Source organism: Gekko japonicus, unplaced genomic scaffold, assembly GCF_001447785.1.
Source record: "Gekko japonicus isolate JY-2015 unplaced genomic scaffold, Gekko_japonicus_V1.1 scaffold3461, whole genome shotgun sequence".
NCBI classification, from domain to species: Eukaryota; Metazoa; Chordata; class Lepidosauria; order Squamata; family Gekkonidae; genus Gekko; species Gekko japonicus.
Window position 1 is genome coordinate 4,480 of NW_015171605.1, and position 16,810 is coordinate 21,289.

At 49.4% G+C, this 16,810-nt stretch overlaps 1 protein-coding gene across 1 annotated transcript in view; it reads left to right on the forward strand.

Moving 5' to 3' along the window:
* Positions 1 to 4,724: 4,724 nt before the first annotated feature.
* Positions 4,725 to 16,810, forward strand: part of LOC107117752 (transcription factor IIIB 90 kDa subunit-like) — a gene marked incomplete at its 5' end in the record, with an annotated part of 78,874 nt that continues 66,788 nt past the window's right edge. The window contains 3 exons of the mRNA XM_015419915.1: positions 4,725 to 4,764; positions 4,850 to 4,942; positions 8,201 to 8,452. Coding sequence (XP_015275401.1) covers positions 4,725 to 4,764; positions 4,850 to 4,942; positions 8,201 to 8,452 — 385 coding nt within the window. The remainder of the gene's footprint in view (positions 4,765 to 4,849; positions 4,943 to 8,200; positions 8,453 to 16,810) is intronic.

A 16,810-nucleotide genomic window follows, 5' to 3' on the forward strand; every position in this document is an offset into this window, starting at 1 on the left:
AATTTGCAATTTCTTGCTTTCGAACTGCTCGGTTGGCAGGAGCTGGGACCAGAGACGGGAGCTCACTCTGTCCTGCAGCACTCGGGTCTCGAACTGCTGAACTACCGACCTTCCAGGCTGCAGTCCGGCGTCTTAACCACTGAGCCACCGCAGACCCCATTGTCTCTCCAGCCCCCTAAATGTCATGAATTAAGTGTGGTCTTCAGCAATGTTCCCTCTAAGCTGTGGAATCTTGTGAGCAGAAATTCTACTTTGTGAGCAACTGGAATTAAAGCTGTGAGCAAGCGATTGGGCTCCTGCATAAATTAGCTTACTCTGGAGCCATCCCTTCCTGAGCTAAGACAAAAAACTGTGAGCTGGAGGCTAAAAAACTGTGAGCTGGCTCACACTAACACACCTTAGAGGGAATACTGGTCTTCAGCCACTTCATGATGGCCGTCAAACCAGTTGGTGTCCCTGTGTTGTTTATGGCACAGTCAAGGACAGGAAAAAGTGCAAGGTTGATCTGAGAAAGATGATTGGAAAAGCCAGAATGATACCCAGGGACAGCCTGCTACAAGACAAGCCCAAAGAAAAGGGCAACAGAACACCACTGGTGGTCACCTACAGCTCACAACTCAAGCCAGTTCAATGCATTATTGATGACCGACAACCCACGCTGGAGGTGGTGTTTTCTTGCTCACAGACAGCCTGCTAACCTAAAACAGCTTCTCACCTGCAATGACAAACTACTCAACAGTAACATGGACTCCGGTACCAAGGCCTGCAACAGACCAAGATGCCAACTTTGCTTTCCTATAGATCCTAGCAACACTGTCAGTGGACCCAGCAACATCAGCCATACCATCTCAGGTTCATTCTCCTGCTCGTCCTCTAATGTGATTCATGCCATCATCACGTGTCAGCGATGCCCTCCCACCCTCTGCATTGGACAAACAGGCCAGTCCCTTCGACCAGGAATGAATGGACACAAGTCTGACGTTAGGAACCACAGCAGTCAAATACCAGTGGGGGAACATCTTAACCTTCCAGGACATTCAGTTGCTGACCTAAAAGTAGCAGTTCTCTTACAAAGGCATTTCAAAGGGAGGTTAGAAAGAGAGGCTGCTGAATTGCAACTGATAATGAAGCTCAGGACAATGCATCCACCTGGACTGAATCGAGACCTAGGTTTCCTGTTTCATTACCAATGCAGATTTCTCCATGCCTGCTGCCCCTCTGCATATCTCACCTAAATCCACTCATACCTGCTGTTGTCATTCACCTGCTATTGTCATTTGCCTGCTAATGTCATTCGGCATCTGCAATCACTCCACTTTCCAATAAATAGGGCAGATGGACTCCCATTCTAGCTGTATCTGAAGAAGTGGGCAGTGACTCACGAAAGCTCCTCCCCTGCCACATATTTTGTTAGTCTTTATGATGCTGCTGGACTCTTGTTCTTTTGTACTGCTACAGACAGACTAACACAGCTACCCATCTTGCAATTTCCCTGTTAATGTACGAACCTCTCTCTGGCTATGAAGCTGATTTAAGAAAAAGAAATGCTCATAGGAGACATATGTTCCATCTGGCTTGGACCCCGTGCCCTGGACTGGCCTATGCCTCCCTTTTAGAGAGGGGCCATGGCTCAGAGGAAGAGCCTCTGCTTGGCATGCAGAAGGTCCCAGGTTCAATCCCTGTCATCTGTAGTTTAAAAAAAAGAGGATCAGGTAGTATATGATGTGAAAGATCTCAACCTGAGACTCTGGAGAGCACCTACCAGTCTGAGTAGACAACCCTGACCTTGATGGACCAGTGATCCGAGTCAGTATAATGGAATTTCATGTGTACTTTCTGGCATTTAGGTATGAATAATATGCTTGTGTCGCCAGTAGCTGTTGTTGCTGTTAAAAGTCAGTGATGCGGCAAAGATGCACACCAGTGGTGTGCTATAATTAGCTGTTGGATTGCCTGTATTGTAAATCCCCCCCCAGTTTTTTTCCACATCCAAAGGAGAAGCTTTGACATTTATAAAAAACATGTCCAAATTGGTTAGCTGTAGTGTGGTGTAGAGGTCGGAGCACGGGTTCTAGAGATGTGAAACTATGGCTCAAATGAACAAATAAAGCTGCCGCACTGAATTGGAGTGTTGGTCCATCAAGGTCAATATTGTCTACTCAGATTGGCAGCGGCTATCCATGGCATCCAACAGAAGTCTTTCACATCTCCTAATGCCTGGTCCTTTCAACTGAAGATACTGTGGATTGAACCTGGGACCTTCTGCATGCAAAACAGATGCTCTCCCACTGAGCCAGAACTCAGATCTCCGGTCGGTCGGACATAGCAGTCGAAGGATGGCCTTGGGCAAGTCAGAACGTCCCTCTAAACTGCTTCATACAGACTGAGTGAGAATCGACCTTGTAGCCTGTTATTAATCTAGGAAGCCCTTTGCGGCCCGGGAACTACATTCCCCTTTCCTGATATGAACCCTAGCAACAAGCCAGCTTCATAGCCAGTCTCATCAGATGTCAGAAGCAGGGTTGACCCTGGTTAGTACTTGGATGGGAGACCACCAAGGATGTCCAGGGTTGCTATGCAGAGGCAGGCAATGGCACACCGCCTGTGCTCATCTCTTGCTCTGAAAACCCTACGCGAGGGGTCCCCAACATGGTGCCTGTGGGTACCATTGGGCCCGCTGACACCTTTTCTGGTGTTTTTAGAAAGTGGGCGGGGGCCAGGTGGGGCTTTTGCTCAGCAAGGCTTCTGATTGGCCGCTGGAGATTTGATTGGCTGTGCAGATTTTTAAATACATTGCTTTGGCAGGAGCTGCCGCCGCAGCCCAAGCACCACCACTGTAGCAACCATTTTGCGGCTGGCTCCGCCTCCTGGAGCAGCTGTTTTTGTGGCAGTCCTTTTGTGTCAGCCGTTTTATGGCTGTGCCTGCCATACTGTGCCAGAATTCCAAAGGTGGCCATAGGTTAAAAAGGATTGGGGGCTGCTGCCCTACTGGGTCACCGTAATTCGCCTGTGACTTGATGTCAGAGACTTTACGGGGTCTTCTTTGGTGGGCCCCCCTCCAGATACGGACCCTGCTTAGCTTCCAGGATCGTTCCACACACATAAAATAAAATACCTGTGACGGATTCAGAACGTCCACCTGCTCTGCACCCGAATCCTCACACTGCTGAATTTTAGGGCTTTTCCAGTCCCCCCCCTCCAAGGATCTTCAGGGGAGGGCTGGAGCTCAGTGGAAGAGCCTCTGCTTTGCATGTGAAATGTCCCGGGTTCAGTCTCTGGCATCTCCAGTCTAAAAGGACCAGGCAGGAGGTGACGTGAAAGACCTCAGCCTGAGACCCTGGAGAGCTGCTGCCAGTTTGACTGAGGGTCTGACTCAGTACAAGGCAGCTTCACCCCTTGCCCGTTACCTGTTCCTGCATCCCAGGTTTTATATGGGCCAAATGTAAGCGGCACTGGCAGAGGTTTCGTCATGGGTTCACGTTTGCGGCGTTCCGGCACTGCAAACAATGTTGGTGAGTTCCTTTTTGAGTGCCAGCTTAAGGTGTGACTCTAGTGAGCCGGCGGTGAATTTCAAACAGTATCTTAAATCTACTTCCCAGTCTACCTACTTCCCCCACCCACCCCATACTTCTAGGTCATATGACTAGCTTGCTCAGAGAGGGCTTAAAATGTGGAATTTGCAGCCAGAGGATGTAGTGATGGCCACAGGGATAGACAGCTTTAAAGAGGGCTTAGATAGATTCATGGAGGATAAGTGTATCATTGGCTACTAGCCATGGTTACTGAGGGGAACCTCCATGTTCAGAGGCACTAAACTTCTGAATTCCAGATCTAGGAGGCAACCCAGGGACAGGTTTTGGCCTCTGTGCCCTGTTGTTGGCCCTCCAGAGGATCTGGTTGACCACTATGTGAGACAGGATGCTGGACTAGATGGACTATTGGTCTGATCCAGCAGGGCTCTTCCTGTGTTCTTATTGGGGAAGGCCTCGGTCTCTATGCCCTGTTGTTGGCCCTCCAGAAGAACTGGTTGGCCACTGTGTGAGACAGGACGCTGGACTAGATAGACCGCTGGTCTGATCCAGCAGGGCCCTTCTCATGTTCTTATGAAGGCCTCAGCCTCTATGCCCTGTTGGCTGTCCAGAGGAACTGGTTGGCTACTGTGTGAGACAGGACGCTGGACTAGATGGACCGCTGCTCTGATCCAGCAGGGCCCTTCTCATGTTCTTAGGAAGGCCTTGGCCTCTATGCCCTGTTGGCTGTCCAGAGGAACTGGTTGGCCACTGTGTGAGACAGGACGCTGGACTAGATGGACCACTGATCTGATCCAGCCAGGCTCTTATGTTCTTATTGCAAAACCTTTGAATAGAATCCTGTTGCAATGAGATCTAGTGGACTCCTGCTGCTGATTTTAACCTGGCCAAGGCTGTTCCTCTCGAAATACATATAGTTCTTTGTATCTGTAAGCAGTGTTCCCTCTAAGCTGAGTTAGTGTGAGCTAGCTCACCGTTTTTTAGCCTCCAGCTCACAGATTTTTATCTTAGCTCAGGAAGGATGGCTCCAGAGCAAACTAATTTATGCAGTAGCCAAATCGCTCGCTCACAACTTTAATGCCAGTAGCTCACAAAGCAGAATTTTTGCTCACAAGACTCCGCAGCTTAGAGGGAGCATTGTCTGTAAGTTGTCCTGGTTCCCAGTTTAATTCCGTTGTTCCTTTCTCCCCCCAGCTCGAGAAGGAGCTGTCGAAAAAACTTGAAGAGCTGGAAGGTAGGGGGCTACATTTCATTCCGCCTTCTCTCTAAAGCCACATATCGTCTTGCACCTTGCTGACAGTTCTCTGTATTTACTGCAGGTGAGATATCGAGCTACCAAGATGAAATAGAGATCGAATTAGAAAACAGCCGGCCAAAAGCGAAAGGGGTGTATGCAAATTATACCAAAGACTGTAAGTCTGCCTGACTTAAATTAATTGAGGACTAGATTAAAAATACCAGTGTGATTTTACGCCAACTTTGCATTTCTGATTTATAATTGTAGCCAGCTTGACCATAGAGAAGCAGCATGTGGCCAGATTTTTCCAGTTGTGAGCTAGAAGGTCAAGGGAGGGGGCACACAGTGTCAGTGCTGGCTTGCTGAACTGAGATCTTTTTTTTCCCATCAGAAAGTCCATTGAGAGGAGAATGAAACATCTGCTAGAGTTAGGGTTGCCAGGCCCTACCTTTCTGCTGGCGGGGGGCGGGATTGGGGGGGGGCATTCTGGGAGGGGGAGGGGACATCGTGTGATGCCCCCACCCCAGTGGCATTTCACAGAACTGGCATCATCACGTCGGAGGCGTTGCACAAGTGACACACTGCTTTTTGGACAACATTCTGTGGCACAATCCGGGTCAAACCACAGAGTTTTGCCCAAAAAGCAGAGTGTCGCCATGCAGTGTCCCTGACATGATGACATCACTTCTGCTTTTTGGACAACATTCTGTGGCACAATCCGGGTCAAACCATAGAGTTTTGCCCAAAAAGCAGAGTGTCGCCATGCAGCGTCCCTGACATGATGACATCACTTCTGCTTTTTGGACAACATTCTATGGCACAATCCGGGTCAAACCATAGAGTTTTGCCCCAAAAGCAGAGCGTCACCGTGCAGCGTCCCTGACATGATGACATCACTTCCGTGTGACGTCATCGTGCCGGGGACGTCGCTGTGCGATGTCACTGTTTGGGTGTGGGGTTTCCCTGCCGGCCACGTGGCCGGCGGCAGGCAAAAGCCCTGAAAGGGCAGAGTTCATCCACCTCCACAACTCTTTGCGAAGTCCCAATATTTGGAAACCCAGGAAAGAAGGAGGGGTGCTGGAGGCAGTAATGGCCGACACCCCCATGCCTGATTCCATTGGTTTAAAGATAAATCCCAAAAGCTACAGAATGAGAGAACTTAATTAGGGCATACATTCCATCGGTCAGATAAATTCAGTTCTTAGGGAGGGCAGATGTAACGTCTGTTCAGGAGGCAGTGATCTCCTGCATTCAGACTCCCATTTTTAGAGGCTGGAAGATTGGTTTTTTTTGAGACTGAAAGGAGTGCAGGTACCATTTTCTCTGCAATGTAGCCCACCTGCTGTTTAGGAAATTGTGTGTGGCCAGAGCTGAGAGCCCTTTGATAATCAGGGTGTAATACTTGCAGTGGAAAGCTGCAGTTCTAACATTTGGCCCTCAGAAAACTTTACTTACCAGCCATAATAAATTAGATCCGTAGAGCTGGAAGGGACCTCAAGGGTCATCTAGTCCATCCCCTGTACAATGCAGGAAATTCACAGCTATCTCCCCCTCCTACCACCCCCATGACCCCCTGCTTTATGCCCAGAGAAAGTAAATAACCTCCAGGATCCCTGGGCCAAATTGGCCTGGAGGCAAATTCCTTCCTGATCCCAAATACGTGATTGGCATTACCCTGAGCATGTAAGAAAAGTCCACAAGATCTGGGAACTGGCTCGTCCCTTCCTGCCCTCCCTCTCATGATCTGCCTAAATTTATAGTGACTCATAAAATCAGCATTGCTGTCAGATCAGCATCTAGCCTCTGCCAAAAAAACCTCCAATGAAGGAGAGCCCACCACCTCCCAAGAAAGCCTGTTCCACTGAGGACCTGCTCAAACTGTCAGGAAGTTCTTCCCAATGTTTGCCAAAAACTATCTATATATCTAATAGCCAAGGTGCCCCCTGCGTGTGGATACTTATTTCCGCACATCAGGGGTACCTGGGGGAGAGGAAGATGTTTGTGCACACTTGGGGCAGTCCCCAGGTGTGCACAAAAATCTAAAAACCCGGAAAAAATATCGGGGGGATACTTAAATTCCCCCAAAAGTGACAGAGCGTCCCCTGTGCATGTGCAGGGAACGCTCTGCGAACTCCCTCACCGCCAGTGGAGGAGACGGGGGGAACCGGCGGGATGGGGGGGAACTTACCTCCTGCTGCTTCCTCCTCTGCCTCATAAGTGTGGAGGTCACTTACCCCCCCGCGAGTATTGCGGGTCCCGCCCCTTGTTTTGATTTAATTTCAATGCATTCGTTCTGGGCTGACGTGGCAAAACGTTGCACAAATAAATGGCACTGATTCTATTCCACACCAGCTGGCATATATGTTAAGAGTTCTCAAGGTGACTGTAGCCGCACCGTCATGCAGAAGACACTGTGCCAGCTCTTTGGAGACTGATGCCTGTTGTTGATTGGCTCACTTGCCCTCTGGCAGTCCCTGGTTTCTTCTAAGAGCAGAGAGGAACAAGGAAGTCACTATAGTTCCCTTTTAGTGTGACTTCCGGGCTTTACTCTGCTATTAGTAGAAACTGGGTGCTGCTAGAACTTGAGTGAGTGAGAGGCAGGTGGAGAGAGAGAAGCAAAGAGGGTTGTTACAGTCAACTGGAGTCTGGCGGTATTAGGGTTGACAGGTGGGGGGAGCGAGGGAGCTGTCCAGGAGGCAGGAGGAGCTCCGCCCCCAAACAGCATCATTGCTAATGTGATGACATCACTCATAAGTGACATCATCACGCTGTGGACATTGCGTGGCGATGCTCTGGTTTAAGGACAAAACTCTATGGTTTTACCACAGAGTTTTGACCTCCTCTGCCCTCAAACCAGAGTGTCGTGTGGCAACGCCCCCACGCGCTGATGTCACTTCTTTGTGCTGTCATTGTGTCTGCGACGTATACATGGTGATTGGCTGATGGACAGCTGTGTGAGCCAGATCTTTTTTACCAGCCGAGTTTGGGAGTAATTGCAAAAAGGCCGAATTACCAAGAATCCAGGTCTGCTTGATGCATTAGAAGTAGGTCGGTATTATTTCATTGACCCATTTGTTGCGGGAACAGGGAGGCTTTGTACAAATCTGAAGTTTTCCTTACAAAGTAGTTGTGCCTGCTAGTGGAGTATGAAACGTCAGGACAATGCAGTGTGCCCTTTACTGTTGATTACATAGGGATAAGTGGTTGCTGATCCCTTTGAAAAGTTACAGTGTTTTGGCGGGCGGCAGGGGACACGAGCCCTAGCTTTTAACTTTCTGGCGCTTTTGACAAGGAAAAGTTAATGAACTGCCCGTTAGATCTTACTCTCGGAAGAAATAGGTGACCGTGGGGGGTCCCCGCGGTTCTCTACAGGAGGCTGTACTCCTCCGCTTTAACGTATTAGATGAAATGACTTGATCCTCTGCCCCTAAAGATTGCATGGAAGATAACATCTTGAGTATATTCGGCGAGGAGGAGGGAGAAGACGAAGAGCTGGAGGCGGCGGCCAACCATTTAAACAAGGACTTTTACAGCGAGCTCGTCGAGAAAGACAAACTGCAAGAGAAGGAAGCTGCCGTCGCCCCGCCGGCCCTGGAGTCGCTGCTCGGCCCTCTCCCGACTGCGGCCAGTCTCGGGATAACGGAGTCGATAAAAGAGTGCATATTGACCAAGGGTCGGGACCACAGTAAGTACGAGCGGAAAGGGACGTGTCTCTTGAACTGTGGACCGTGGAAAGGCATTGGTGGTTCGGTGTGGAGTTTGAAGTTTGGGTCAGGGGGCGTTTTGGCACAAGCCAAATTGTTTTTGCCGGCTGGAACTTTCAAAACGGGACGAGAGAATCCGTGGCAGGGGAAGTAAGGAACAGCCAGATTTAAGTCCGGTAGGCCCTTAGAGACCAATGAGTTTTGCAGGGCATGAGCTTTCGAGAGTCAGAGCTTCCTTCGTTACGCTTCCGACAAAGGGAACTGGCTCTTGAAAGATCATAAGCCAGAAATCTTGTTGGTTTCCAAGGAGGCACTGGATTTGACTCTGGCTGTTCCTCTGCAGTCCAAGGTGGCCGCCCTCTGAAAGCAGGGCCTGGATGATGCTGGCACCTTAACTACTGTCGTCCTAGTAAGACCGTATTTCACTTGTGTGATTTGGTGTAGTGGTTAAGAGTGTGGACTGTAATCTGGGAGAACTGGGTTTGATTCCCCACTCCTCCACATGCAGCTGCTGGCATGACCTTGGGTCAGTCACAAGTTCTTTCAGAGTTGTTCTCTCAAGGGCAGTTCTCGAAAGAGCTCTCGCAGCCCCACCTACCTCACAAGGTGTCTGTTGTGGGGAGGGGAAGGAGTTTGTAAGCTGCTCTGGGACTCCTTTGGGTAGTGAAGGGTGGAGTATAAATCTAGTCATTATTGTTATTATTATTGTTAAAACTGCTGGTATTAAGTCGGACTCCTCTTGAAAGTAATGGTTTGAGGACTAACAGCCGCCATAATGAGGAAATTTGGTTTCTGTTCCTCCCCTGAGAATTCTTAAAGCCTCAGAATTAGAATATTTGACCTGTTCTATCCTCATTTTATACATAAAATGTTGCCTTTCATCACTACCTATATCCTTGAGTCCTGTGACTATTTTTGATTGTTGGTTTGAATGCTCTTTGAACTCTTGAAAGCTGGCATAGGGTCTTGGGTATTTACTTTCTACTTAGTATTGGCTTGTCTATATGGGGACTTACTGTATCCATTCCTTCCACCCTCTCTCAAGGATTATCTAAGATAAGTTATACTTTTTGCCCAGTCTTGCATAGCGGCACCAAGAAAGACAGGATGCAGAATGGCATTACTGTGGTCTTCCTGGAATGGAGTGGCTGATCGATAGCTCTTTTTTGATTCTGTGGGGCCGTTCATGACAGTTTCTGGTTGGCGGGGCCATTTGTCTGGTTAATTCTGATAATGAACAAGACTTTGGTATGATAAGAAGAAGAAGAAGAGAAGAAGAGATTGGATTCATACCCCGCCCTTCACTACCCAAAGGTGTCTCAGAGCGGCTTACAAACGCCTTTCCCTCCCCCTCCCCACAACAGACACCCTGTGAGGCAGGTGGGGCTGAGAGAGCTCTTGACAGAAACGGCTCTTTTTTCAAGAACAGCTCTTATCAGAGCTACGGCTTGCCCAAGGTCATCCAGCAGGTGCAAGTGGAGGAGTGGGGAATCAAACCCGGTTCTCCCAGATTAGAGTCCGCGCACTGAACCACTACACCAAACTAGTTACAGTGAACACAAACTGGGGAAGTAGCTATCAAATGCAAATGTACATATTGAAAGTATGCAACAAATAATACCACAATGCATAAATATACAATAACAATTCTAAAGGTTTATTAAGTCCAAAAGTAGTTCAAAAATTAAAGTCCAAAGATTTACGAAGAGTCCGGCTTCAACTTCGTTTCGAGGAAAAACTTCATCAGAAGCGATTAACTATGGTGGCTGATAACAACTAGTTACGCAACCCCTGAGTGGTCGGCGTCCCAACTTCTGAAAGGGACAAGTGGCATGCAGCCCCCCGAGATTGAGCAATAAGAGGTCTGTGATGCCCTTAGATGTCTGGGCCTGCGTGCACGCTACATTGACTGGTTCAGCATGTGTCTACCCTGTGCTGACAAGCGCTGATAACCAATGCTCCCTCTAAGCTGTGGAGTCTTGTGAGCAAAAATGCTACTTTGTGAGCTACTGGCATTACAGTTGTGAGCAAGAGATTTGGCTACTGCATAAATCAGTTTGCTCTGGAGCCATCCTTCCTGAGCTGAGACCAAAATCTGTGAGCTGGAGGCTAAAAAACGGTGAGCTAGCTCACACTAACTCAGCTTAGAGGGAACACTGCGTGGTAACCCGTTGAACCCTATTCCTGATGGGGATTGGGGATTGCAACTATTCTCCGTGAGCGAGGTCTTCTTGGAAGCATCTTGCATGCCGCAGTTGGAAACAGGCTGTTTTGTTACATGGACATTCTGGCCTGACCCTGTAGGGCTCTTTCAGGGTCTCACCTTTGACTGGCAGCATTGACAGAGGAGGAGTTTGGATTCAGAATGCTTTACTTGCTTAGTGACAAAGGATGCTGTGTTACTTAACTGTGAAGCTTGTGTCCCAGGATCACAGCAGACCCAGACATGATATATTTTTGTCTGCCTACCCCTCCTGTTTAATTTCTGGGTAGAAGCTTTTGTGTGCATGCACACGTCTTCAGATGTCTTTGGTATAATTTTAAGCCTTCTGCCTCCGGTAAGAAAGACGATGTCTGTTCGTACCTGTGCAGGTTTCTTCGCAAGATTTCTGTATGACTAAATGGGGTGCCTTCCGTGGAGATAGCGCAAGATGGGTAGCCGTGTTAGTCTGTCTGTAGCAGCAGAAAAGAGCGAGAGTCCAGGAGCACCTTAAAGACTAAGGAAATTCCCGGCAGGGTAGGAGCTTTCGTGAGTCACGGCTCACTTCTTCAGATACCTGAAGATATCTGGACTCTGTTTTGTACTGCTACAGGCAGACCAACACGGCTACCCGTCTTGATCTATCTGAAGAGGTTAGCAGTGACTCACGAAAACTCATCCCTTGCTACAAATTGTGTTAGTCTTGAAGGTCTCACTGAACTCTTGCTGGAGATTTTAGGGGTGGAGCCTGAGGAGGGCGGGGTTTGGGGAGGGGAGAGACCTCGGTGGGGCATAATGCCTTAGAATCCACCTTCCAAAGTTGCCAGTTTCTCCTGGTGAACTGACCTGGAGATCACTCGGAATCCCATTTTTGTCTGCCTACCCCTCCTGTTTAATTTCTGGGTAGAAGCTTTTGTGTGCATGCACACGTCTTCAGATATCTTTGGTATAATGTTAAGCCTTCTGCCTCTGGTAAGAAAGATGATGTCTGTTCGTACCTGTGCAAGTTTCTTTGCAAGATTTCTGTATGACTAAATGTGGTGCCTTCCGTGGAGATAGCGCAAGATGGATAGCCGTGTTAGTCTGTCTGTAGCAGCAGAAAAGAGCGAGAGTCCAGGAGCACCTTAAAGACTAAGGAATTTCCCGGCAGGGTAGGAGCTTCCGTGAGTCACGGCTCACTTCTTCAGATACCTGAAGATATCTGGACTCTGTTTTCTACTGCTACAGGCAGACCAACACGGCTACCCGTCTTGATCTCTCCCCAAGACTGTGCGACACAGTATGGCCATTTATGTCTTTCTATCTGTGAATCACTGGAATGCATACATTTGTGGCTAAAATTTTGGCTTTCTGCCTTGAGGGAAATCCTGCTGCTTCTTGACACTGTCCCAGTCCCAACCATTCCCTCAGTTGGCCATACCAAGCCGTGCATTATCGCTACGATCCTTAGCATCACTTGTCAACATCCCCTGATGCGTGACCACTTAGGCACCTGGGCCCCCGAATCGACCTTCCCCGACATGTGCAAATTGCTTTCGCAGTTTGCGCTTCATGCATATTCCGTGCACCATATCCCGCCGAGAAGGTCTCGCTAAGTGGGAAATGATATATCTCCCTGGAATGAAACCTTCCCAATCAGCCTTTGTGTGTGTACAGCTCATAAATTGGGCAGTCTTTATAGACTATTGTATCTGTGATTGGGCCCTCATTATGTCGTTAATGAGATGTGAAAATCTCGCCGCAGTCGGCAGGATAATGCTGGGACGTTACCGTCACCTCTCCCCCCCCTTTTCCCCTCTGATGTGCCATACGCAATCGCCAATACCTGAAGCGTTCCGTACAAATTGCAGACAGCGCGATCCAGTTGCTTGATAACAACATGGTGGCTGCGCATTAAAAAAAAAACCCCACTCTCAAGTTCTTGTGAATGGTTGCAGTGCTGAAGTGCGAAGAGCCATGTACGTGAGCCACCCTCTATGTGAGCCACCCTGAGCCCGTCTCAGCGGGGAGGGCGGGATAGAAACCGAATAAAATAAAATAAATAAATAAATATTCTTTTTTGAGTGTAGAAAGCCAGCCAAGCTAAGAATATCAAGTACATAGGATTACTACCTCTGGGTTGGGGAAATACCTGGAGATTTGGGGGGTGGAGCCTGGGGAGGGCGGGGTTTGGGGAGGGGAGGGACCCCAGCAGGATGTAATGCCTTATGGCCCATCCTCCAAAGCGGCCATTTTAAGAAGATAAGAACATAAGTCTGCGGCAGTGTTCCCTCTAAGCTGAGTTAGTGTGAGCTAGCTCACAGTGTTTCAGCCTCCAGCTCACACATTTTCGTCTCAGCTCAGGAAGGAGGGCTCCAGAGCAAACTAATTTCTTCAGTAGCCAAATCGCTCGTTCACAACTGTAATGCCAGTAGCTCACAAAGTAGCATTTTTGCTCACAAGACTCCACAGCTTAGAGGGAGCATTGGTCACATGCACTAAACGATCCACTTTCAACGCACGTTCCAACTGGATCTTGCCAGTTGACACAGTAAAACCCAGTTGGGAAGTGCGCCGAAAGTGCATTGAAAGTGGGTTATTCAGTGCGTGTGATTGCAGCCCATGAGAAGCCATGCTGGATCCACTTGGAAAGTCTGTGTCACACAGTGGCCAAAACCCAGGTGCCATTTCACCAGGGGAACTGATCCTGGTCGTCTGGAGATCGCTTGTAATCCTGGGGGATCTCCAGGTTCTGCCCGGAGGTTGACAACCCTACATGCACCATTTATTTTTTTTTAAAAAAAACCTGATTGAGATCAAGGAGGCATTCAGACACCATGGCTCATTCAACAGAGGTTTGTTGGCAGGAGCGCGGCTTCTTTGCTGTGCTTGATTGCTCCTCCCCTTGCTCCTCCCACCTCCCTCCTCCTCCTCCTCCTCTAGGGCAGGGTACTGGATCGAACACTTCCCGGTTTGATCAAGCTCTAATTCACCACGGCGCGTCTGAATGCAGGCGGCCTTGGCAAGTTGGGGTTTGTTTACTCTTGGCATTTAATCGGGGCTCAGAAGCCCTACTTATTGGGGGAAACAAAAACCCCGTTTGCCAAGGAAGTCTGCGTTCTCGTGTCACAACAGCCGGCGCAACTGAAGCATCGGAACAAGCCACACTTCCTAGAGGAATAGGAGGGGTAGGGGGGGGAAACGCACGAGCAAAACCAACAAGCTGCGGTCCGTGCCAAACCTCTGCTTCATTAGCTCGCCGTGATGTCTGAATGCGGCCTGGCTTACAAGGGAAACTTGCAGCCGGTAGGTACCGGAAAGTGGCTTCGCATGCTGCACTGGAACCAGGCAAGAATTTCCCCTTCCTTTCACGTGTGTTTGTTTGAGCGCCGTCAAGTTGCTTCTGAATTATGTTGACCCAATGAATTAATGACCTCCGAAACATCCTATCTTTTTTGTTTTTTCCCATTTTGGTTTGTTTCATCACAGGGCTTTTGGGGTGATTTTCCATTGTGGTTTTCCATTGATAACAGGCGGGTTTACCCATTTGCTTTCTTCTGCACATTGATAACCAGGGTTAGCTGAAGCAGCACTGCTGTTGTCCATGATAGGTCCGCCCCCGGTGTCCCCTTCCTGGTAGCTCCCCTTCAAGAATTCTTCCGCCCCCCCCCCACCAATGGAACGATCTGTTCTCTTCTCCTGATGTGGCGGTGGACCCTTGAAGGGGGGGGGGGGTGGCATCTTCGTCTGGTGTCTCAGCTGTGACCATTCCTCCTTGAGTGACTCTGCTAGGAGTTTAGACCAGAGTTTAGAGCCAGTTTGGCATAGTGGTTAGGAGCGCAGACTCTCATTTGGGAGAACTGGGTTTGATTCCCCACTCCACATTGCAGCTGCTGGTGTGACCTTGGGTCAGTTACAAGTTCTCTCAGAGCTGTTCTCTCATGAGCAGCTCTCAAAAGAGCTCTCTCAGCCCCACCTACCTCACAGGGTGTCTGTTGTGGGGAGAGGAAGGGAAAGGAGACTGTAAGTCGCTCTGAGACTCCTTCGGGTACTGAAGGGTGGGGTATAAATCCAGCCTCCTCCTCCTCCTCCTCCTCCTCCTCCTCCTGTGTCGTGGTTAAGTACGTGGACTCTAATCTGGGAGAGCTGGATTTGATTCCCCACTCCTGCACTTGGCAGCTGCTGGATGACCTTGGGCAAGCCATAGTTCTGTCAGAGCTGTCCTTGAAATGGCAGTTCTCTCAGAGCTCTCTCAGCCCCACCTACCTCCCAGGGTGTCTGTTGTGGGGAGGGGAAGGGAAAGGAGTTTGCAAGTCACTCTGAGATTCCAAGTGAAGGGCGGGGTATAAATCCATTCTTCTTCTTCTTCTCCTCCTCCTCCTTTGGCACGCACAAACCCCTCACCATTTTAAGATGTGTGTCCAAGAGGGGGCTTTTAAAAACATGTGGGTAATAGGTACGAAGTAACATGCCGAGGGTTTGCTTCAGTTCCAGGTGTCACAATGTCTTATCTTGTGAGTGCACCTTTAGATACTATGTCAGAAGACTGTTTCTTTACTGCTGTACAACCTGTGTAATAACAGTGGCCACAAAACTACATGGAAGCTACTCGTCAACCCCAAATCCAGTGTGGTGTCATAACCGCTGTTGTTACATGTGCGGTATTTCTTTTTCAACAGCATCAATGGAGTTGTGCACAATGTTCCCTCTAAGCTGTGGAGTCTTGTGAGCAAAAATTCTACTTTGTGAGCTGCTGGCATTAAAGTTGTGAGCGAGCGATGTGGCTACTGCATAAATCAGTTTGCTCTGGAGCCCTCCTTCCTGAGCTAAGACAGAAATGTGTGAGCCGGAGGCTAAAAAACTGTGAGCTGGCTCACACTAACTAACTCAGCTGAGAGGGAACACTGGTTGTGCATATTTCCCGTTGCAGGAAAGCAGGGGCCGCAGCTGAATTTATTACTGGGTTTTGTTGTTAGCGTGAGGTCCTTTATCCTCACTTTCCCCTTGGAAAAAAGCTGAATTTTGGCTTGAGGGCCCGGTGGTGTCACACATGGTGAACATCAGCAAATGTACCTTCTTAAGGCTGCAGCTGTGTTTTCCCTGTCTTGGCCGGCCGGATTCTTTCTCAGAACATCGTGATTGATAATGTCATTCATTAACTTGGCAGGGTGGCATCCACTTTTGGCAGACTTGGGCATGTTTGAACGTGTTGTTGCTGCGTCAACAAAAGTTGTGTTAGACCAAGCATTTCCCCTTCTAAGCTTTTTGTTTTGTTTTGTGGGACAGAGTGGCACACTGGATACGAATAGGCACATTAGAAGAAGACAAAGAAGAATTGGTTTTTATACCCCGCTTTCCTCTACCATAAGGAGCCTCAAAGCGGCTTACAGTTGCCTTCCCTTCCTCTCCCCAGAACAGTCTCTTGGTGAGGCAGGTGAGGCTGAGAGAGTTCTGAGGGAGCTCTGACTAGCCCAAGGTCTCCCAGCAGGCTTCATGTGGAGGAGCAGTGGGGAATCAAACCCGGCTCCCCAGATTAGAAGAAGAGTTCATCTTTATATCCCACTTTTCTCTACCTTAAAGAGTCTCAAAGTAGCTTACAGTCACCTTCCCTTCCTCTCCCCATAACAGTCACTTTTTGAGGCAGGGGAGCTGAGAGAGTTCTGAGGGGGCTGTGACTGTCCCAAGGTCACCCAGCAGATTTCATGCGGAAGAAGACGAAGAATTGGTTTTTACAGGGGTCGTTTCGTAGAAAAAGAGCTAGGGGAACTCATTAGCATAACTCATTAGCATATGCCACACCCCCTGACATCACCGGAAGTGTGTCATAAGGCCACACCCCCTGACATCTCCGGAAATGTGTCATAAGGCCACACACCCCGCCCCCAACGGTCCTGGCCGCCACCGCCGGCCTTGCAGCCCGGCAGTGGACCTGCAAGGCCGGCGGGAGTGCAAGGAAGCCCCGCGAAGGCCCTCCCTGGCCCCAGGCAGGCAGGGGTGGGGAGAGGCAGGGAGGAAGCAACTTACCCTCCCTCTTCTCCTGCCTCCTCCTGGCTGAATGAGGGCCGGAAGCAGGGCGGCCGGAAGCAGGGGGCGGGGCTTCGTCATGTGCCCCACCCCCCGTACCTCACCCGGGGGAACTGCGATCCCCCGCAATCCCCCC